The 23,791-nt window shown below is 46.4% G+C and overlaps 1 protein-coding gene across 3 annotated transcripts in view; it reads right to left on the reverse strand.

Moving 5' to 3' along the window:
• Window positions 1-23,791, reverse strand: part of RIN2 (Ras and Rab interactor 2) — a 109,546-nt gene that overhangs the window by 12,042 nt on the left and 73,713 nt on the right. For all 3 annotated transcript variants that reach the window (XM_021700698.1, XM_021700700.1, XM_021700699.1), the window contains 3 exons: window positions 22,485-22,557; window positions 17,024-17,115; window positions 12,662-13,801 (listed from right to left, as the gene is read on the reverse strand). In XM_021700698.1, coding sequence (XP_021556373.1) covers window positions 12,662-13,801; window positions 17,024-17,115; window positions 22,485-22,557 — 1,305 coding nt within the window. The remainder of the gene's footprint in view (window positions 1-12,661; window positions 13,802-17,023; window positions 17,116-22,484; window positions 22,558-23,791) is intronic.

A 23,791-nucleotide genomic window follows, 5' to 3' on the forward strand; every position in this document is an offset into this window, starting at 1 on the left:
GAGAAGGGAGGAGAATGAAACATGACAAAGAGCTAATGTTCAGGGAATAAGGATAAAGGGTAGACATGATTGCAACTTTTCTGTATGTCTGGAAATACCTTTAGGTGTGGAAGGCATTATTTTTCCCTCTTTCTTTGAATGGTTGCTCAATGAAGTAGCTTTCTTGGCTGACAGTAAAGTGACCATAAATCTGGAGATCTAGACTGATGATGACTTATATAATCATAATCTCTCTGCTTTTTCAACATCAGCTTTCCAATCTCAAATGTTTGCCTGTTCTCATCAAAGCTACCTGGGTAGCCAGACCTCAACTATGAGACTTTAATGTGATTCTGTTTTGGAAGCCCATGGATCTGCTTCCTTATAAAACTGGAAATAGTTATCTCTCTGGCTTTGGGAATGCCTGACATTGATTCAGATCACAATGCATCCAAATTACCACCTATTATTAGAAGGTCAGGAACAAAGAGAAATCTAAGCCGGATGCACAAACATGGGAAAAACAATTTTCCCATAACCGAAAGTTAAAACTCATGCCAAAGTTAATGCTGACCCCATAATGATCTGCTTCTCCAGCCCAAGTTTTATTTATTTTTTCCTCCGCCTTTATATCCAGGCGATCTTTGCTTAAATTTAGAGCTTTATATAGGTATAGAAGTCAAGGTTGAAGCAAAAGAGGTTATAAAGTAAGAAGAAAAACAGAATAAACATTTTCACTTGACATCTGGCACTGAAACGAACTACTTGGTTTATATTGGTTCTGTTGTGTTAATAAACCCTATGACGTTACAGCATCTTTGACTTTACCCTAAATGATCATTACATTGAAAGGCCAATGATAGCAATTGACACTGAGCTTTCAGTTGGGCTAGGCTGTAAGTGCTTTACTTATTAGCTCATCTAATTCTTACAACAACTCTTTTATTTTTGCAAAATACTAATATTATTTTACAAATGAGGGGGCAGAGATCTGGAGACGTCTAATGGCTTGCTTGAGGCTGCACAGCTATTTTAAACAATCACATTGCTTTCCAAAGTAAATGATCTCTTAATTCTCAAGGTCAAGGCGCTTTAAAAACATTCACCTGTTTATTCCTCTCTATCTAAAGGTCACACAAGCCCCATTCATGGTTATAAGTGACCACTACCCTGTTAGAATGAGGTCACCAAGGGGGGTAAAAGTCATGCCAATCATTAATTAGGACTGTACATGAACACGGATAGCAGCGTGATTCATAATTGCCCCAAACTGGAAGCCATCCAAAGGCCCATCCCAGTGGAATGGAGAGAAGCATATATTCGTAGAATGGAATTCAGAAAATGGAATTCAGACAATGGAAGATTCATTCCATGGAAAAGAGCACACTGCTGCTCCTGATGCAGCTGGATGAATCTGAGATACATTGCTGTGTGAAAAAAGCCAGACATAAAAGAGTATCTCCTTTAGCATTTCATTTATATAAAGTTCAAAAGCAGGCACAATTGAATCTATGATGACAGAAGTCAGGATGGCAGTCACCCCTAGGAATACATGAGGCTGTGGGAGGATCCTTCTGGGGAGATGGAGAGGTTCTATGTCTGGATCTGGGTGGGGGCTACCTGTGTGTGCTCATATGTGAAAATCTTTCAAGCTGAGCAGTTAAGATTTGTACATTTTATGAATGTAAGTTACAATAATTCTGTATAAATCAAACCAACGGAAAACAACTGGAGACCAGCTTGAGATTTTTACCTTGAATCCCAAGGGCAACTTTTAACCTCAGGGTGAGCCTGATCATCTCTGAGCCAGAGTGTTGACATGAATCATCTACACAAGGTTCTGTGCTGTTCCTGGGGGACAAGGGCACAAAGCCCATTACCAGTGAGCCAGAGACCCTCATGCAACTCATCTTTGCCACCAGGAAAGGACTGGTCTTTGTGCCATAGACTCCCACTCTCAGGAATGATGCTGTGGAAATCTTTTGTTAGGATGGTTAAAACCTGAGATCCATTGCCCAGTGCCCATTCTCTTAAAATTAAAACCAAAACAAAACAAAAGACCAGTGTTAGATTTTTTTTTAAAAGTATACTTCTTAAAGATCATAATTTAGAAATAAGACTGGTCTCTTTGCATTCTTTTCTAGGACTTTACTCCTAAACCCTGCACTCCTGAAATCCTTAATAGGCACAAAGAATAGAAAAAATAAAGTTCAAATAACAGGGATTTGGAACCCACCTGGTTCTCTCCAATAGGAAAAACAGATTCTGCTCAAAAAGCAAGAGGGAAAAATGATTTGGGGAAACAAAAAGAACAGAAAATCTTTCAGAATGTGGACTAGCCCAGGAAAGAAAAAAAAAAAAAAAAGAACAGATCGGACACATTTCTTGTAAGTTACTACTACCTGTTGTTTTCTACTATCTGTGGTTGCTTAAAATCCAAGAAAACAAAATCTTTTAAACTGTGAGAACAATGATACTATTCCAGACACCTTATATACACCGACTCTTCAAATACTCAAACAAACCCCATGGGGGGAGGACTATTCTGTGTTTCATTTTCTAGATGAGGGAACAAACCCAGGGAGATCAATACCACACAGCTCACAAGAAGGAGAGCCAGGATTGGAACCCAAGAAATCTGGTCCTGTCAATTGCATTTATCCACAAACAAACAAACATACAAAGGACAAGAAAATACTAGAGAACTGTTTGAAATACAGTGTTTTGAATTTTCGAAACCAAATGTTAGCTGAATGACCAAAATAAAATGAAGCGAATTTTCCGAAAATATTTAGATAGACCCTATCAATTGTTCCCAAGGCTCATGCGTGAGGGGGAAATGGTAAAGAGCATGGCAGAGGCTTAGATGCTCCTTGGCTTAATGAGCCGCAATGTAATAATGTATAGGAAGCGTACGATGTGTTGGCCTCTGGTGCGGTGGTCACTCCTTAACAGGAATGGAAGACAGAAGCCCTGTCTCTGTTGCTTCACTCTGATCGACAGCACAGATACCAGAGAAGGTCAGAGTTCAGACAGGGAACCATCACAAGACTGGCTCATGCATCAGCTTGAGTACTTTCTGCTTATCCACTGCTGCCTAGGGGGAAGTGAGAGCCCGGGAGGTTAAGGTGAAGTCCAGAGAAGGCGCGTGTCTTTGAAAGAACACTAGGAACAGGAAGCCTGGCAGCCAGCCCGGCTCTATCTTCCTAAGCGGCTTTGGCCAAGTCGGTTCACCTCTCTGTCATTGCCTCGAACTTCTGAACTGCCATCTCATTGCCCACAAAAGGCGAGAAGTAACTAGCACCCTGAATGATGGCCCAAACAAAACAAAATAATAAATGGCATTCTCTGGGAGATTCTAACAGTACCCAGAATCTAAGCGACATAATGTCCAAAATGTACAGGCTGCAACCTAAAGTTAGTTGACAAAGATAAAAGATGAGGTCACATGGCCTCTCGGTTTATTTGAGTTCTGGCATTCTGGTTGTTTATTTATTTTTTTAAAAGAAAGAGACAGAAATCGAAGCTACTGTTTGAAATTTCAAATGGTGAAGTTACACTTGTGTAATCGCTACAATGTGTTGAGCTTCCTCTGAACAGTTCTTATTCCAAGGGGGGGTCATCCGAGGGGGTTCTACGTATGACCCCCCTGTATATTAACCCTCATGTCAGCAGTGGGAGGCAGGCCCCAAGGCCATCCTCATTGTGCAGGTGCACACGCAGCTTAGAAGTCAAATGATGCTCCCAGGGTGATAGAGACGCCCCGCAAGCCTGTCGCTGGGGCCAACAAGTCAGACAGCGCGAGGGGCTCTGTACCAGAACAGTGAAACGAGCTGGGTATTTTCTTTTACGTGCTAACCTATCTTCCTTTGACTGCTTAATTAGATTAAGGATTAGAACTGACATTGACTGGGTGTCTGTGTGTTGCAAGCACTGTTACGCACTTTACACAGATTTAGGATTTAAACCACTCTTCAGCTGAAATGAGTACATAATCCCTATTTGTTTTAGCTTGGGTTCTCCCAGAAGCCAACCTTGAGACAGGGACTCAAGTGTGAGTAGTTCATTTGGGAGGTGAGCCTGGGAAGCACTGGTAGCAGATGAGGGGAGTGGGATGGGAGAGAAGGCAGCCAGTTATTACTGGGGGCAGCTGGAGCTCAACCAGCTCAACCCCGTGAGAAGTCCAAGACACAGTGTAGAGCATGACTCAGAGGGGAGGCAGCTGAGGTATTTATACACCTGTTCCCTTCAGGCTCCGGGACAGTGGAGAGGGCATTCATCTCCTAGCCATTCCATCTGCTCTGGACAAGAGCTCTGGGGGCACGAGAAAGTGTCAGGCAACATGTCTTAGGCACTGCCAGTTGGAAATCAAACAATCCGGGGTGGGGGGGGCAGGCACAATGGTGTCACGTTCACGTTATGTATGAAGAAACAGAGGCACAGAGATGTTAAGACACATGACCAAGCACACACAGCTCATCAGGGCAGAGGTCCTGCCTGAGCTTGTACTCTGAACCACCAGACGCTCCTGCCTTTAGGCTGAGAAATTTATCCATCCTGTTTTAGCAGAGCTGGGATGGGACACCCAGGCAGTCACAACAGAACTTTGCTACTCCTCTGTACCAACTACTCCTAAAAAGCAGACCACCTGGTGTTCAAGCGGCTCTCGGGTTACATGTGAAGTCCACATGAGCCGTTTTCTACTTTGTGACCTTGAGGGAAGAAGATGACCTTTCCAGGCCTCAGCTTCCTCATCTATAAAATGGGATCACTCACAGCTTCCCAGTGGGATTGCTGAGAGGATTGGGTGAGATCCCACAGGGTGAGCACTTCCTATGCACCTGTCACCTAGTCAATGGGCAAGAATCACTGGCCCCCTCTGTTCCTTTTGAGTGCGGGGTGCATACTTTGGGATAGGGACTCCAGGTTTAATGATTCAGGCCTGTTTGGTTTTGTTTTCTTCTGTGTTAACTGTGATTTACTTGGTTGGAAGTGGGAACTGAAAGTGCTTTGATAAATTAATTGAAAAGCCGCCTGGCTTCCTGTCCATCTTTCTCCCTCGTGCCCTCTTACTCTTCCTCAGCCTCTCCCACCTACAGGTACAAAGGCAGCAGATCTGCAGTCTGGCCCTCTGGGTTTTCCGCCCGGAACTTGCCAGTGTTTTGTCACAGCCTCATTCTGTCCCCGTCTAATAGCTCAGACTCCCAGACGAGCTGAGTGCCTTTGGCAGTGGTGTGTCTTTCCACCTGACAGGTGGAGAGCCCCCAGCCCCATCTGGGACGAGAGATGAAGGGTGGCTTCGGTTCATCGCTGACAGTTTTTGGTCTACTAATTGGGAAGGCCGGGGTCACACTGGGGTCCCTGCTCTGTGTCTGTCTACCCCATACCCCTGGCCTCCTGGCTTGTCACACTGGCCTGCAGGTGTTTATGGCCAGTGTCTGATTGGTTGGTACCTGGGCTACAGAGATTGTTAAAGAGTTGGACTCTTACCCTGCCTGGAGTGATTTTCCTAAAATGCTTTCAAACACCCTAAAGACTCAGCTTCTGGGGGTACACCCCTGCTTTGCCCTCCCTTCTTTGCTCCCTATCCTCGTGAAGAAGCAACCCATGTTCTCACTGAAGGCAACAGTACTGCGGCCCCTCTGTGCCTCTGCACCTTTCCATATGCTGTTCCCTGTGGCTGGTGGGCTCCTTGCTTTTCCCAACATGGATTTCCATGCAGCCTTGTCAGTCCGCCTCCTCCCTACTCCCTGGGCCCCTGGTGTTCTCTGTGACCTCTGCCATGGCATAGAGCAAACTAGACCTCTCTCCTCTGAACACCAGACCTGGGGGTGCTCACATGAGCCAGCTGCAGTCCCTAGCTAGAGGCCCACAGCTAGCATGGGCTCCAGAAGTGACTTCTGAATTGAACTGAAAACGCTTCCTTTGGGTGGCTTCATGAAAATTATGTTTCCTCTCCTTACCCCTGCAGAATATGGGAAGCGTGACTCGGGCAATGAAGCCATCCCCCAAGTGTGGGGCAGTCACCCCATCCTTGCAGTCTCCTGTCACCCTGCAGGGATGTCCTGTAACCTGGTTTGCTTTACATTTTGTAAGCAATGCATGCTTCAGCCCATAAAATAACACAGGGCGCTTTATCATTTAAACCACTTCCACCAAAATAAAGATGGCAAGCACTGCATGGTGATTCACTCATATTTTTGTTCACTTTGGTGGGCTTCGAGGAAAGGCATTATGGAAAGTATAGGTTATATTCACATCATAGTTTATGTATAAAATCCATCAGACTGGGGGCGCCTGGGTGGCTCAGACGGTTAAGCGTCTGCCTTCAGCTCAGGTCATGATCCCAGAGTCCTGGGATCGAGTCCCGCATCGGGCTCCCTGCTCCTTGGGAGCCTGCTTCTCCCTCTGGTTCTCTCTCTCTCTCTCTGTCTCTCATGAATGAATAAATAAAATCTTAAAAAAAAAAAAATCCATCAGACTGGTTTCAGGACCTTCTAGTAAAAGGCCAGTAAAAACCAAAGCAGTGGAGGGGGCACCTGGGTGGTTCAATTGGCTAAGCATCCAACTCTTGGTTTGGGCTCAGGTCATGATGTCAGGGTCCTGGGATCAAGCCCAATGTCAGTCTCCGTGTACAGTGGAGATCGTGCTGGAGATTCTTTCTCCCTTTCTGTCTCCCTTTACCCCCTGCTCTCTCTCTCTCAAATAAATAAATAAATATTAAAAACAAAACAAAGCAGTGGAGAAGAGCCCAACCTTCCTTACAGAAAAATTCAGAATAATTTACGTAGCTCCTCTGGCCTCGGAGGCGAAGCTGAATTCTAGCCTCATCCCTTGACTGTGGGCAGTGCTTAGTGTCCTGCTTCTGCAGAAGAGTATGGAGGGGGTGGAGGGAAGAGCCGGCATTTTACAGAGCAGAACTTGGTGAGTCAGGGTAACAACATCGATGATAAGTCTTGTGGAGAGCAGGCCCCCTCTGGTATGGTGATTTTGCCACCACAGTCTTCCTCCCTCCTCATAAAATGGCCCAGAAAGGCAGTGTAGCTGCCCCACGTGGTGTGAGAAGCCCGCTACATGATTTGGTTCAGTCCCATTTGCACCCGGGCTTGACCTTGCTAAGCTTTCCTTTCCTCAGCTCTAAAAATGAGGATAAGGGGACCCCCCAAGGCATTAAGGGGATTTAAGGGGCTTCTATGCATAAAATTGCTCCATAAACCATCAAGAACCACACACCAGTGAGGGATTATGGGGGCTTTCACTTGCTTCTATTAAAAACACAGTATGCATTTAACACATACTCTTGGATTTGACAGAGGGGTGGGCTATGACTTCTGGTTTCTAAAAGAAGCCCCCGAGCCTGGCCAGTAAGTGAGGATCTCCAAAGTGGACATTGTCCCTGAGGGGTAAGGTGGAGGGTGTTCCTGCCCTGGCCTGTAGACAGACTGAGGAAGCAAGGCAAGCCTGAGGGTGGGTCCCCGGATGGTGAGGGCCCCATCTACAGGTAAGAGCCAATCGGGGCCATTCTGTTGGCAGAAGAGTAGTGGAAAACATGTCCAACTCTTAAAGATTCAAATGCCTCCATTTCAATCAACATAGCCTTTCAAGTGGCCCCTTGCTCATGCTCTCAATCGCTGTAAGATTCCTCTTTTGCCTGGTGAGGTTTCTTGCCCAGCAGGTGCTGATCTCTCTCTTGAGATGGAAGATTCTCAGGATGTAGTCAGAAAACACTCTAGCACAGACATCTCCATGCACCTTATTTTGTGATGCTATCCCAGTTCCCACCTTGTTAGCAAGGGCTCTCTTTCTCTGAATTACTGAGCTACCCATTTCCTTGCACAGAGTATAATGGAGTCAGGGACTTCTAACAGAGATCCTTAACTCCAGGGTTGTGACCCTTCGTTTAGTTGATATAATTAAACCAATTTTTGATGTCCCAAGGCAACAACTGTACAACAAATGATGCCCCATGGGAAAAAAAGAAGTGCTTCCTGCTGGGGTCTTCTATTTAAACTAATTTTCAAAACTAATGTAGGCATTCTTTTTATATCTTGCAAGAGGTCAATCTTTCTCCTTTCTCTCTACCCTTTGCTAACCGTACAAGGCCATTCGCTCCTTGCAGGTATTATGGTCACATGGTCTAGATCAGAAGTCAGATTCAAGGTTCTAATCTCATCTTGGCACCAATATGCCGCTCTGGTCACATCTCTGAATGATCCTTAATCTAAAAAAGAGCAGATAATTACTCAAGGGCTTGAACCAAACTGTGAAATAAAAATTAAAAAACAAGCCACACCAGATATTGAAGCTTGAGGAAGCAAAGTAGTTGTAATTGCTGAACTCCTAGGGAGTCACTTCAAGCCCCCTTTCTTATTCATGCTATGCTCTCTGGTGTCTAACCACTTCTCAGTACTGTCCTTTATTAAAAAAACAAAACTCACATGAATATGAATTGACTTTAAAGATACCTTTTCTTTACATAATTAAAACGTTCTTCAGAGAAAATACAAGTTTTAGTACATAGCAATTAAATCAAGCAGAACACTATTGTCTTGCTTTTTTTGCTATTGACTTTTAGGAATACAAATACTTGGCTTTTTTAAATGGTTGCTGACAGTCCGTGGTGGGCAGTTTGAGTGAAATAGAAAATTTGGGATGAGTAAAATTTTTGGAGTTGGAGAAATTTTGTTTTTCTTGAAACAAACCTTGAAAACAGAGGGATTTCCCAAGATTAACGTCAGATCAGAAATAAAAATTGTTTTGCTTGAATAAAATCAAAACACTGACCACAAAAATGCAACAAGTTCTGCAGAGTGGAGATTTCACAATCAGAAATTTTGAACTAATCTCTCCATTGGTTGCAAAAGACTGGAGCAAGACTGGTATGATGGGCAAGCTCACCAAAGAGGAAACACATCTATGATAGAATAATGAGCAATGTCACACCCTGTCTCTACTTTACAGGGTAGGACACACCAGTCATGAGTATACCTCACTGTCGATGAAGTTACTGATCCCTGGACTTTCGCGTAGGACCTAAAAGTGTGTACAGTTTTTGTTAAAGCATCTGTTTGTCCTTTCTTGTACCACTTTGTGGGGTACGGGGGAATGAGAGTGAGTGGAGAGGTCTCCAGAAGGGAAACAATACGTGGCCCTGGAAGGAACAGGGGGATTGACTCACCTGGGAACTCAGCATGTCTTATCCCTACTGGCTTCATTCCCCAACCAGGAGAGTGAAGCTGATGTCAATCAACTAATATTTGTTTATTCAAGACCTTGAAATCGCAGGGCTTTCTGACAGTGTTTTAAAGGGTAGTCTAAACAGAATGTAAATTCTCCATACTAGGACACAACCATTTAGAGTGGTAGGTTTTTTTTATTTTTGAGACTGGCTATTTATCATTTTACACTCACCTAGGAAGTGCTGACCAAAAGGGCTGCAACAAGAGTATAAGGTGGCAGTGAGTGGCAGCTGCTTGGTGTTCTCATTGGCTTTTCTCTAGACAACTGAAGAACCACTCTCTGAAGAAGACAGACTAGCACCATTTCCAGATACTAAATGTAGACACGTATGCACTCATACAGTCATTTTTCACATATGAGTGACAGCTCTAATTCTACATGGGTTAAGCCAGGGAAATGCCCCCTCCATCTTCTTTGATTTCAGGATGGATATTCTGTAAATGCAGGCTTTAAATTTAAGTTCCCACCTCTTGGTTCAGAGCTATCACCTTCAGAAGTTGTGGGAAAGGAGGACAGGACTAGATTGGCATTCTTGAAAAGCCTTAGGAGCATTAGTAGACACCTGTCCAGAACCAACTTAAGGCTTGGTATTCCGGAGATGGTGTTCAAAGTGAATCCATTCAGAGTGAATCCATTAAAAGTGAATTACTTCCTCCCAGGAAGTGAGATATGGTAGGACCATGCAAACAACTGAGAAAAAATCTGGGTTGAATCCAAGCTCCCCTACTTATCAGCAGTGAAACCCTCTACAAGTCACTTTTTATATTTTGGCCTCTGTTCTTGAATTTGCAAAACATGAACTCTATCTACATAAATGTACCAACCTTGAGTTGGTTATGGGGCTCAAAGGAGTGACTGTATTAACCAGTCTAGTAAACTAGTGAGCACTTCATGAATATGTAAAACACAGACAATTAGACTAAGTCCAGTGTTTTGTCAGCATCCTAACCGAGTGACTTACACATTGAAGGGGATCGGTTTTCTGATCATTAGAGTCACCTCTTTCTCTCCATTTGGGCAAGTGTTGAGTTTCTCAGGTTGACCTCTGCTCTGGTTCACCTTCCTCTTAATTTCAAAAGCCCAGCACATTCATTGTACTTTCAACACAGAACGATGCTTTCATGGCGGAGGCAACATGTGATGAGGTGCAAAAGTTTAAAAAACCAAGACAAACAAGCCAATAAAAAAAGTGGGGCAATGCTTAGTTGGCCACACCCACACCTCCATACAGAACTGTAGTCTGAGCTGCCTCAACAAGGGGTGAGCCTCCTCTTCCAAACGCCGCACCTGCTAGTGACTAGCTGGTGTGGCCTGGGGACAAACGGCTCCACCTGGCAAAGCCCTGCTTCTCCACCCCACAGGGGATGGCCGTGCCTGCTTCACAGGGGTGAGGCCAGGCCCTGCTGACATCACCTGGCCAGAACCCTGGCTCATATGAGAGGCTCCAGAGATGTCAAAGTCCCTTCTTGTCATGACCTTAGTATAAAGAGGGCACGTTCTGCATGACCTTAGATTTTAAATTAAAAGCCACATCCTGGGGCGCCTGGGTGGCTCAGTTGGTTAAGCGACTGCCTTCGGCTCAGGTCATGATCCTGGAGTCCCTGGATCGAGTCCTGCATCGGGCTCCCTGCTCGGCGGGGAGTCTGCTTCTCCCTCTGACCCTCCCCCCTCTCATACTCTCTGTCTTTCATTCTCTCTCTCTCAAATAAATAAATAAAATCTTTAAAAAAATAAAAATAAAAAAAAATAAAAGCCACATCCTTCCAGAGCAGCAAAGTGTATGTTTGTTTCTGGAGAAAATGAGCCCTTTGGGCTCTTCAAAGAAGCTGGCAGAAGAGCCTCCCAGGGAACAGCACTCTGGTTGGTGCTTACAGTCTCAGCAGGGAAGGAAGGGAAGGCCCTTGTTCCCTCGGGAGCCTTGTCTCTGTGGGATGGTTGGCGCTGTGGCCACATAGCTTGATGCTGACATCAGCTCCCGTCTGGCTCCCCGCACTGGGCTCCCCCAGAGGGAGCTTCTTCCACCGGTTCAGCGTCCCTGTGAATATGGCATGTGAGCTGGTCTACCCTGAGAGGCGGGCTCTGGTGGGACGGGGCACAGGATGGCCTGGATGGCTGTTCCGCCTGCCCCTAGAAACCTTTCTCAGTTCCAAGCACACCACAAGGGCGCATTCCTTCCAGCGTCTCTCCTCAGCAACACCCAGCTCTAACCCCGCCCCGTCAAACCTCGAGAAAACAAACAAGGCTTTGATTCCTTTGTGAGAAAATCAAAGAGCTGCTGAAACTTATTTAAAGGAGAAAGAGACAGAGACAGAGAGGGAGAGAGAGAAAGAGAGAAAGAGAGGAAGGGAGGGAGAGAGAGAGAGAGAGAGACCGCTCTACCACATACTGTTTACTACTTTCAACAGACCCAATCAGAAAGAAGAAATCTGGGTTTAGCTTTAGGAACTGCCTGGAAATATTTGCTAGCTCTTTCAGCTGTGGCTGCCCAGTGAATGAGGTCTCTGAAATTAGCCTTTTAGAGTCAACCTTCTGAAATTAAAAAAAAATCCTTGCAACACTCTTTGCCCTGGAAAAAAGGATGCCTTGCCAAATTCAAATTTTCCTTGGCCAAAGTAACTATTAACAATTCAGCCCTTCGATGAGGTTATAAAGAAAATATTTCCTCTTGACTTTGGAGAAAATACCTTTCACGTGACCTCCAAATATGTTACTTATTTGAAAGATACACAAAATAAACTTGTCTTTTTTTTCCTTTTTTTTTTTTTTCCTTACTCCAAAACCCTGTTGTTTAAGGAATTCTGTGGCTTCAGAAGCCAGCAGGGCGTTTACCCTTTTGGTAGAAGGGTGACAGGATGGTGGTCCCAGGGGGCTTCCAGATGTGGGTCTGTTGTGGTTACTGAGCTGTCACTTGTCACACAGTCATGGTCACTATGGAAACTCATCCAGCGGCACACCCGCGATGGCCACACTCTTACAAACGTACACGATCCCTCAGTGGAAAGTATCCTTCCCAAACAAAGCAGAGGAAAACAACCTCCCAGAAAACAGCTCAAATACTTTTCTATTCAGGCACTGCCCGCAGACCCACTTTCAGGAAACACGACACGGCTGGCCGTGTCACACACACAGCCCCAAATCAGGGGGGGCACCCGACCCTCAGAAGACAAACTCTACCCCTGAACAGAACCATTCTGGGGTTTCCATCTGTAGCTCCCCGAAACACTTGCAGCAAGCCTGGCTTGCAGCCGGCGACTCACATCTAAGGTGAGCGCTGCTTTAAGAAGCTACCATGCCCTGCTGATGGGTGGAGGGCATGGAGTGTGTTGTTGTTTTGAACTCCAGAGAAAACTTCAGCCAAGAGAACTGCCACGGGATGCACCGTGCTATGAGGTGATGGGACTCTCTGTGTTTAAAAAACAACAACAACCACGTGGGGACTTACCGATTTGGTCTTCAGGGATCAGCGACTCGATGGGGGGGTCCAGCTCTGAGCTCTGAGCCAAATAGTTTTTCACCTGGGTCATGAACTGCCGGATGGTCTGCAGCATGTCGGTGCTGGACACGTGGCACTCCTTGTTCTCCTGCAGAAAGCTCACGTAGTCCTGCACCAGGCAGCCGAAATAGGTGCACTTGTCCCGGGACAGCTCCGCGATCCGCCTGACCATGCGCTTCTCGGGGGTCAGGAAGGAGCTGAACACCCCGCTCATCTTGCGCAGCTGGGACTTGACCAGCTTGGGCAGCACGAAGGAGCTGTTCCTCTTCTTTTTGGACTTGATGGGGGGGGCCATGGTCTCCTGGTCGCTCTCTTCCTCGCAGTCCTCCAGGCTGCTGTTGGTGTCTGCCTCGTAGCCAAACAGGGGCATGCTGCGGTCGAACTCCAGCGAGTCAGAGGAGGAAGTGGAAATGCTCATGTCGCTCAGCCTCTGCCTGCCTCCACGCCACGGGGGCCGGGGTTCGGGACCGGCGGCCCTTGTGCAATCCCCCGGGGCCTCGGCAGGCGGGGCCCCACCTGGCCTGCCAGCTGTGCCCGGCCCCGGCTCCTCCGGCTGCGGCTCCCGGCCGGGATACGGCCGGCCGCCGGGCAACGTCTTTGCGCTGCCTTCCGCCTCGAGAAAAGAAGCCTGCTTCTTCAGCCGGGGTGGAGGGATGGGGGTTGGTTTTGTTCCAAGCTGAGCTACGTTCCCATGTTTGTTATGGTTGACTGTTTCTGGCATGCTCGCCTGGGTTTCAGTCCTGGACAGCTGCGGGCTTGTGTGGACACTATTAATAGCGGGTGGCGGGGGCCTGGGTGGGGGGGACCGAGGCCTCTCGGTGCCATTCGCGTTGGGAGTCCTTGTGCAGGGCCGTTTCAGGCCTCCACCGAGGTCCTGGCTGTGCACTTTCAAGAAAAGAGGATTAATAAAACACAGGGCTCCGTTGGTCTGGCTGCACTCCAGCTCCGAAGGCGTCCTGGTTTTTATAGAATGCACTCCATTTATAAGGCAGAGCTGACGAGAGGCAGGACAAACACCGTCTGAGGAGAGAGGCCTATGGGGAGGTGGAGGGTTTGGGGGTTTGTTGTCAGCTGGAGAGCTCCAAAAATCTGAAAGTCATTATCAGTGAACACAAGAATGTAAATACAGTACTCTCAGGCCATTCCTTCACAAATTAAAAAAAAGCACACTTGCATGACAACACACGTCTTTGAAGGGGGAGGGGCCACACTTGGGTGTGTGTGTGTGTTTTTGTTTTTTTTTTCCTTTTCTTTTTTGCTTTAACTGCATTCCCTTACTGGAAAGGGTAGAAGTGCTGCCAGGCCCAAGCTGTGGGCTCACAGAAAGGCTCCAGGGTCTTTTCACCTTCAAAGCCCTTGGGAAACGTCTTGGCCAACATACAAAGCCAGCCCAGGCTTTGCACAGGTGAGGAAAGGACTGGAACTGTTACAGAATAAGCCTGGAAAAGGCCATGGGGCTCCCCGACTTGCTTTACAAAAACTGAACTTACTTGAAAAGCAAGCCACCCTTTCCAAGCCACTTCTCCTGGAGGTCCCTTCCAGAGGACCTGGCAGTTCCCCTTTAATGGGCCGGATCAGCAGCTGGGCCTGGGGGATGTTACACAATCCGCTTGGGGTTTTACACGTTCAGCATTAAAATCCCAAAAGGAGGAAAAATACACTCATGGAACCCATCAGCAGAAAAAAAGGACAGCAGACCTATGCAAACGCTAAGTGCAAGTTCAACCATTTATCGTAGTGGTTAGCTGCCCATACTCCCTAAATCTGAGACCTCCTTACTATGAAAACACCCACTCAACAGTCTTCGGAGTGGTGCACATTGCTTACGCAGCTACGGCCCTATGTCACCCACATACGGGGCTCACGTTTCCACACAAGTCGTGGGAGACAGTGATGGTGATAAACGTCATCTGTTGTGATTTCCAGTTGGATTAGGTTTATTCTCTTGCTACAGCTTTGCCTTGCTGTGCCTAAAATGTGTTTCTTTCCTATGGGCCCAGAATGGCTGATCATGGGGGACAGCAGGGAGGCTGGCACTGGGAGAAGCCCTTGTCCTGTCCTCGCTGTGTTGTAAACATGCCTGATAGTGTCACCTGCTTCCTCTCACCCTTCCTTTCCTTCCCTCTGGCTCTGTGCTGTCCAATGCGAGAGCTATTGAGCACTTGAAATCCAGCCATTGTGACAGGGGCATTCAATTTTAAATTTCGCTTCATGTCGATCAATTAAATTTAAGAACACATGTGCAATTTGATTACTGGCAAACTTTTAAGTAGTTTTGGAACTAGGGTATGTTATGTGAATGCAGTTTTTCAACTGTAAATTTAATGAAATCTAAATGCAGGTCATGTGTTTCTGATGAAAATTTATGAGATGTGCTGTAAGGATAAAATAGATCCTGGATTCCAACACTTAGGATGAAAAAAAAGAATGTAAAATATCTCGTTAATGGCTTTAAAATACTGCTTTTATTGTATTTGTACTTTTAAAAATACTCCTTCTATGTTGAAATATTTCAGATCTATGACATTAAATAAAATAAATTATAAAAATTAATTTCACCTGTGTCTCTTTAATTTTCTTCAGTGGGGCTACTAGAAAATTTAAAATTACACACTGGCTTGCCACATATGCATTTCCCTTGCCCAAGTGTAAGGTCTGGGTGGAATGGCTCCCACCACCTTTGGGTCTGTCTTAGGCTTTTACTGCCACTACTCCCAGACTTTATAAGGTTTAGTACATTTATCGCCCATATGCCTGTTTCTCCCATATGGACTATAGACCTGGGTGGCGGGGAGGAGAGGGATGGACACTATTAACTTTTGACTTCTTGGTGTGGAGCCTGTCACAGAGCAGATCCTCCAGAAACATTTATTGGAAGGACAAATAAATGAAGAACAGAGTTGTAGAAAGTGCTGTCTCTTCACAAAATGAATAATGTGTACACTGACAATTACAAATTGAGTATATATTAATTAGACCTCATTTGCTTCTGGTCAGTGGCCAGGATAACAAGGTATTTTGCATTTATCTCTGCAGGACACAAGCGCTGACGATGACACTTCAGTCCTTCAGCCCTGGCATGAAGCAGGCACTGCCCACTGACCACAGAACCAGGAGTTTCTGTGGGTGGAGATCAGCATCGAAAACAGACCTGGAGCAGGTCTTCAAGAGGCCTGCAATCTAGTTGGTTATATTCACTTAAATTCAAGAAATGTCTTAAACTCTCTCCAAAGGTGTCTGAAACTCCACTGCAAGAGATGGTGTAACTTTTCAGCAGGGACATTATCCTACCCTGGTATTTTTACCAGGAATCAGTTTCCCAATCCCGCTACCTAACTGCCCATCAGACAGGCCTCAGACACATGTAGCAATTCTTTTGAAGCAATCTAAGTTTGAGAAGGGAGTCTGAATCTATCTCCAGGCATCTCATGGGTCCTAGGAGCCCTGGTATTTGCATTTCAGCATCTCAAATTTCCATTCCAGTACTATGACCTGGTTGTTATTCTTTTGGAAGACTGAAGTCCTAAAAATCTTAAGAGAATCTCCCCTTTCAATCTAGGGGGAAAGCTCCCCTCCCAAAGTTAAACCCACAAAGATTCTTCATGGCAATGGCACAAGGAAGTGAAATTGGGTGAAATGTATGTCCCGATCCATTGTCAACCACTGTCCAGAAGCATGATGTTGCGTTTAGGGGCGTTGGCAAAGGGGCAGGAGGGGGAAGCCAGTGCCCAGCTGGCCAGAGCGAGGATGCGTGGCAGCATAGGGGACATGACTCAGGACACCAGGACTGAAATTGAACAAGAGAGGAAGTGAGACAGATGTTACTCGAGATGCCTGCACGGTCAAATTCCCCAAAGCACAGAAGTGCTGTCAATTCCCGTGTGTTCTTCCAGAACAAAACTCGTGCACATGAGATGTGCTGCGCTATTTCCCTTTCTGCCAAGTGCCCCCTTTCCCAGTAGGATGCCGCAGAAAGGAAAGAAAGACACAACCCATTACAGAAGTTTGTGTTCCGTTAGGACTTGGACGTTTAGGGTAGCTTAAACCTGATGGGAGTCACTGGGGAGATGTGGGGGTGACCCAGGCGACCCAGGCAAACGGAGGGCTTGCCTCTGAGAGACAGTTCAATATTTGACTTAGAAAAAGACTCTCAGCAGGTGTGATTCAGGGACCTCATGGACCTGCAAGCCACGTTTTGCCACGGAGTTGGGGATTATTTTTCGATGGAACAGTGTATCACCAGCCAGCCTAACACTGACTCTGCTCCATAGATTCATTTCAGGAGAGACCTGGGCAGGGGCACCCACTTACTTAGTCCCAGCTGGGCTAGTTCTTCAAGCCGAGCCTCAGTCTTGGCTGTTGAAATGGCATAAGGCAACTTCAAGGTAAACGGCAGAACGTCCCTGATTTTTCAAAAGAGAGAATATTTGTAATTATATGTCTTGTTTCTATCTCTTGTTTGCATATCCATTCTAGGGATGTTTTAGCTTCAACTGAAATGTCCTAAGGAGATGTTTTAGCTTCTGCTGAAATGTCCTAAGGAGACACTACATCCTACCTAACCAGGCCTTATCTTTACTGGGGACAGGACCGCAGGATTACTATTCTTGACTCTAGGAACACACTCGGGACAACCTGAGAGATGACAGGCTGACTGGTTTTGGTATCTGTAGCGAGGACCAAATTTCCTTCCCAGGGTAGTTGAAATGTATCTAGTGTTAATATCAGAATCCTTATGTTGGTGGATCTTACATATATACACATAAAACATTATGTACTCATTTGCTGCATGTTCCGAACATTGGGCCCCAACTCATTGAACAGGACTGTGTAATCCTAAACCAAGATTTATGATCTCACTTCCTTACACACGGCAGGTTCTCCACCACTATCTGTTGGTTTTACTTTGACATCTTCCAGCTAGAGCCCATGCGTTGTGCTTTGTGTGCTGGAGACAAAACTTCCTCTTGTTTTAAGGTAGTGCTTCTCTATGTAATGTGCACATGAATCCCTGGGAGTCTTGTTTTACTGCACGCTCTGATTCAGGAGGTCTGGGTGAGGCTGGACATTTCTGCCACGCTCCCAGGCGATGTTGCTGCTGCTGCCCCTGCACCGTGCTGAGTAGGGAGGCAAATGGAAATGACTTCATGCAACAACCCTGCCCCCAAGCAGCATGGGATCATGTGTGCACCAGCAAACACACGCACCCGCCATCACAGACCAAAAGGCCCAACAGGAAGGAGCTGAGTGGAGCTGCCACCAGGGTCCTTCCACGGCCAGTGAATAGTGTCACCACCAGTAAGTACATGGACCATGACCTCCTGCTTTCTCCAAAAGGGCAAAAGCAGACCTAACAAACATCTGCTCATTTTCATATACAAGGGATAAACATTGGTGATTCCCCGCTCCCCAGGGCTCACACAAGGCCTTGCCTGATACTGACAGGGAGAAAGCATGTTTCGAATAAATGAATGAATGAATATGCAGTAACAATGGTGACTTATCCAAAAATAAAATTTTTTCAGTGGTGGTATTGGTCTTACAAAAAAAGAACTCAGGGGCGCCTGGGTGGCGCAGTCATTTAAGCAGCCAACTCTTGGTTTTGGCTCAGGTCACAATCTCAGGGTCCTGGGATCGAGCCCTGCGTCAGGCTCTGCGCTCAGCGGGGAGTCTGCTTGAGGTCCCTCTCTCCCTCTCCTTCTGCCCCTCCCCCGCTCATGCTCTCTCTTTCTCTCTCTCTCTCTCAAATAAATAAATAAATCTTTAAAAAAAAAGGAATTCATTCCTTCATTCAACATCATCTAGGTGCTGAGAACGAAAAGACAAAATACCCTGCCTGCCTGCATGGAGTTTCACTCCAGTGGACACCAAAAGACAATGAACGAATATGCATTTCATAGAATACATAAGAAGGGGATGTATGCCACAGATTTTTAAAAAACGTGCAAAAGGGGAATAACAAAGAGTATTCAACTGAGAGTTGGCCAGTGAGAGTTGGCCAGAGAAGGCCTCATGAACAGGCAGCATTTGACTGAAGATCTAAAGGGGGCCAGGGGTAAACCATGAAAGAAAGAACTTTCTAGGCAGAGGGAGCAGCAGGTGCAAAGGCCCTGGGGTGGGAGAGGGTCTGGCATATATGAAGAACAGCAAGGAGGCCATCATGGCTGAGGCGGAGTAAGTGAGGGACAAAATGTAGAGCTTCTGCCTATATTTTGTCTACACAAGATGCTGTGAAAATTTCCATTGAAGAGAATAACTATCCCAAACAACTCATTGTTTACAGTAAGATTAGGCAACATTCTAAACTGAATCAGATTAAATCTGGATGACCAGAGAATTCTGGAACCCCTGAAGCTGTTGACAATGAATAACAAATTACTAAGGTCAATGAAAAGAGTAAAACATGAATACAATGTGATTTGTCACATGGCCTCTAATATACTGCTCACATAAATACTAGGGGTTGGCGGTCAGGAGGTGGCTCTTTCCTGAGTTGTCAAGCCTGGGTCACCCCGTTTCCAGGAACCCTTTCGTCTGCCTCCAAATGGTGTGAACACTTCCTTCTCCTTGTCCACTTGCATCTGTTCTGGATGAAGCAGGCGAAGCCTCAGGGGATGGCAGCGTTTATAATAGCTGCTGCCCGACTGGGGAGAGGCAATGACTCAGATTATAGTCTTAAAGGAAGATTAATGGGAAGCAGACCTTTGTAACGCCAAAGCATCATATAAATATATGTTTCTATGGCTGTACAAACTTAATTAAAATCTTCTTTCTTTAGACAATTGGGGGGAAAGCCACATATGACAAAACCGACCTATGTTTATTTTAAGCTTTTACCTTGCCTAATGCAGTACCCGGAGCCTAAACATCACATGGCTGGTTTTGGTTTTTCTTAAGGGCACGTATGACAGGAAACCATGCCTGTATTTCACTAATGGGTGGTTTTCCGCTTTGATCTCCTGGAAAATTAGATGTTGCACATGAGTCCTCTTCCACTGCACTAGCTAAGGGTAAAACATAGCATCTCCTCACACACACACACACACACACACACACACACACACACACACAGTCGCTTCCCTCTTACTTTATCCTGTTAAGGAAAGGAGCCCGGATTCTAAAACCTACGTAGCAGACAAAATAAAGCCAACTTAGGTATAAATGTTTCACTCAAGAGTTTTAGGACACACATAATTTACTTTTGAACCTTTGCTCTAATGTCATGTTTCTAAAGGGGAGGAGACTAACCTACTATTGCATCAAGCACTGTACCTCACGTCGGACCCACACAGGCCCATGGGAAGAAGCTCTGAGGTCTCCCATTCCGTGGATCAGGAGCGCAGGATAGCATAAATGCGGAGGTCCCTGCACCCACTCACAGAGCTAATGTGGAATTAAGTGGGGCCGGGACCCCAGGTACATTGGACCCCAAGGTCCATGGAGGGGCGCTGTACAGTGGCAAGATATGAGCTCTAGCATCAAGGTAGGCCTGGGTTTAAATCCAGTATCTGCCACATATTAACTGAATGATCGTGGGCTAGTGTCCCACTCTCTGAGCCATGGTGTCTTCCAGGGTTGCCACGAGGATTAGAAATAGTGTATATATGGGACCTGGCACCTATAAAGAAAGCCCCTGAAATTATCATTATACTTAATCAGTGATAATTAAGAATTATTATTTCCTCTAGCCCTTTGCTACTCAAAGTGTAACTGTAGGACCAGCAGCATTGGCCTCATGACCTGGGAGACTGTTGGAAAAGCAGACTCTCAGACGCTGCCCTAGACCCCCTGAATCAGAATCTGCATTCTAACAAGATTCCAGGTGATTCTAGCATGTAGAAAAGTTTGCGAGGCGGTGCTCTCCATGACACTGAGGATGCCGAGTGACAGGGGGCGACCAGGAATTCATGGCCAATGTTTGCATCTCATTTGTGTCCTCAGCCTGACTCTTCATGTACCTTCCTGATGTGGCAAGCCACATGCTGACTGATTCATGAATTCTCTAGCCTAGTGCACCTGTGCATATGCATTCCGGGGGACACCGGGGCTGAAAACCCAACCACTTTTTCTCTGTGAATACATTTACGGACCAGTAACCAACTAGAACATTTCAAAAATATTGTGGTCAGACTGGGTCAAATCAAGTACTGATGCCTAAGAACACTGACTTAGGTAAACGAGTAATATAAAGCATTAGAGGAGAAACAAAAACATGAAGAACTTTTGCATTTTGAGGGGAAAAAATAGGAAAATGAATCTTAGGGCTCTCTGATCACAAAATGTCAACGTGGGGATTTTTCCATCAGCACCTTATATTGGTATCGTACTTTGTAGTGTAGAGAAGGCTTTCTTGTGCTTTACCTCCTTCAGCCATCAAACAGCCGTGGACAGCAGGTATACCAGCATCATGAATACTGAGGGGAGAGATGGTATCTTTTGGGTGCTGCTGCCAAATACTCCTTTATAAGCGTAACGATTTTTCGCAACAACAGGACAGTCAACAAGCCAACTCTGAAGAGTAAGCATTGGCCAACTTCACCTCTGATCAACATGTTAGTGTTGAAATTCACTTTTGGGAACTGGCTGGCCTCAAACCAGACCAGGTGTAGATTCCTGGGGCCAGTGGGGGGGGGCTTCTGCACTGGCTTTTTGTTCTCTTTGGGCAGCCGATACTCATCCTCACATAGGCCAAGGGCTCTTGCCCACTGGGTCCAACTCTAGATGAAGCCCCTTTTTTCTTCCTCCGGGTACTCAGCACCGGATGCCCCCACTGATAGTGCCTCCCCACCCTCAGGCCATTGACTGTGTGGCTTTGCCGGCCTGGTGACGTCTAGGGATCAACAGCTCAGTGCCTGCCCCTGGGAGGGTCTAGCCCAACAGGTACAACAAACGTCTAACTCCGTCTTTGAGAACTAACTTGACCCTTAAACTAATATAAAGGAAAGGAACCCCACATAAGCTTCTCCATTTCAGACTGGGATGGCTAGGAGACATGAACTTTGGAAACAACCCGGAACGCATGCCTGTCTGCACTCCATCGGCTGCACCAGGCACAGAGAGAAGCCAAGGGGGCCAACTGAGCCCTGTGGCCCTACGTGGAGGCAACGTCAGCCTCTGCAGATGAAGACTATGGATTCTGAATCACCAAATGAACCCTCCATTTGACAAACTATGATGGCTAGAAAGGAAAGAAATGGGGGGAGCCTTCAACAACTCACAGCCTCCCCACACTTACTAACACAGTGATCTGGGGCTGAACTACTTCTAGTTTAACACAGTTGCTTTAGTTACAAAAAGGGCATGAGCACCAAGTGGGCCCATAGGACAGTGATATAAGATTTATGGGCTGGTTTACGGAGCCTGTATTTCTAGCATGAACTGCATCCCCTGGAGAGTTTTCAGAAACATTGTCAGGGACCTTTAAATGTTAGAGGTCTGCATCGTGGGTCCCTTTCTGTGTGTGCGTGTATGTGTACATGTGTGTGTATTTCCCCTGCTTGACAGGTCTAGGTGAAAGGAACCATGGGAACAGCTTGAAGACACGGGCATATTAATTCAGAGGGGCCAGGGTAGTATTCTGATCTTAAGCCTGGCAGAGGGGACTTGGTGATTGTTTTAATTCAGTAGCCAATCTGCCAATCCTTCTAGGGACATCTAAAAGGCAGCAAGCCTCCCAGACCCCTCTGCCCCGCTTTCATCAAGAAACCCCGGGGCTGTTTATATTGCATGCACCAAGCAGGTACTTTAAATCATAAGAGGTGAAGAGTCTTACCTGCTGATGCAGTAGAAAGCAATGAGCCGGAATAAATCCGCAAAACTGATTCCTGAGCCTTCCAGGGAAAAGGCTGCAAAAGAGATTTCAGAAACCAGCTGAGTGTCCTGGAGCATTGTTCTGGGAAATGAAAGGCCCTCTGGTGTTGTCCGCTGTGTATGTAGGACCATCACTGTGCTCTCAAACCAACTACTGTGCGGCTTATCAGAACCAGCTGTGGGGAGGATGTGTGTCACCAGAAACAGGCCAGTAGAGAGTCCATGGCCTAGAAGTTCAGGCCCTGACTCATTTGGAGCACAGGCTCCAGTGCTTGGTAAACAGACCAGCACAGGCTCAAATTGCACAACTATCTTTTTAAAAAATTCAAACACATGGGGCGCCTGGGTGGCTCAGTTGGTTAAGCGTCTGCCTCTGGCTCAGGTCATGGTCCCAGGGTCCTGGGATCGAGCCCCGCATTGGGCTCCCTGCTCAGCAGGAAGCTTGCTTCTCCCTCTCCCACTCACCCTGTTTGTGTTCCCTCTCTCGCTGTGTCTCTCTCTGTCAAATAAATAAATAAAATCTTAAAAAAAAAAAAATTCAAACGCAAAGTTGGGCAGGGGACAAGGGGCCACTCAGGTCAGCACGAGAGGCCATGAGCATACAACAGTGCTGGGGAAACACCAAAGCCCCCACTGCCCTTGACCCTCCTTGGGTGGACCTACTGGGTCACATTCCTCTCTTCCAAAACAGGCCACCTCTGGTTAAGACACAAGGCAAAAGGAGTACAAAGCTTGGAGGAAAACACAAGGTTCCAGGAAATTAGCTTTGGGATAAATTCAGTAGGGAAGATTCTAAACCCCATTTACTTCAAGTGCCCCCACCCGCAACCACCACTACCACCAAGTGCACAAGCTTCCCAGCGACCATGTGCTGGCAAGACAGTGAGCCATCTTGCACATCTTCCAAATGGCAGGACAGCGAGTGGTTTGACTTCAGATACTTATGTATTTGCCAACCACTCCTCACGCCGTGTTGGCCAAAATGCCACTCAGGCAGTCATCCTTCCAAAAACATTCCAAATAGCCTCGGCTTTGTGAAGATTTCCTCTGTTCCTCAATCAGATGCATTTTTCTCCCTCTTATAACACTCCATATCCTCATTCGTGTTGCTTGTTATGTGTGTATGTTGTCTTTGCTTATTTAGTATCTCCGCAGCACCCGCAAACGCCTCTACAGACGCACCATGACAGAAAGACAGAAACAGAAACATATACGTGCACCATGACAGACAGACAGAAACATACACGTGCACCATGACAGACAGACAGA

Source organism: Neomonachus schauinslandi, chromosome 10 (assembly GCF_002201575.2).
Source record: "Neomonachus schauinslandi chromosome 10, ASM220157v2, whole genome shotgun sequence".
NCBI classification, from domain to species: domain Eukaryota; kingdom Metazoa; phylum Chordata; class Mammalia; order Carnivora; family Phocidae; genus Neomonachus; species Neomonachus schauinslandi.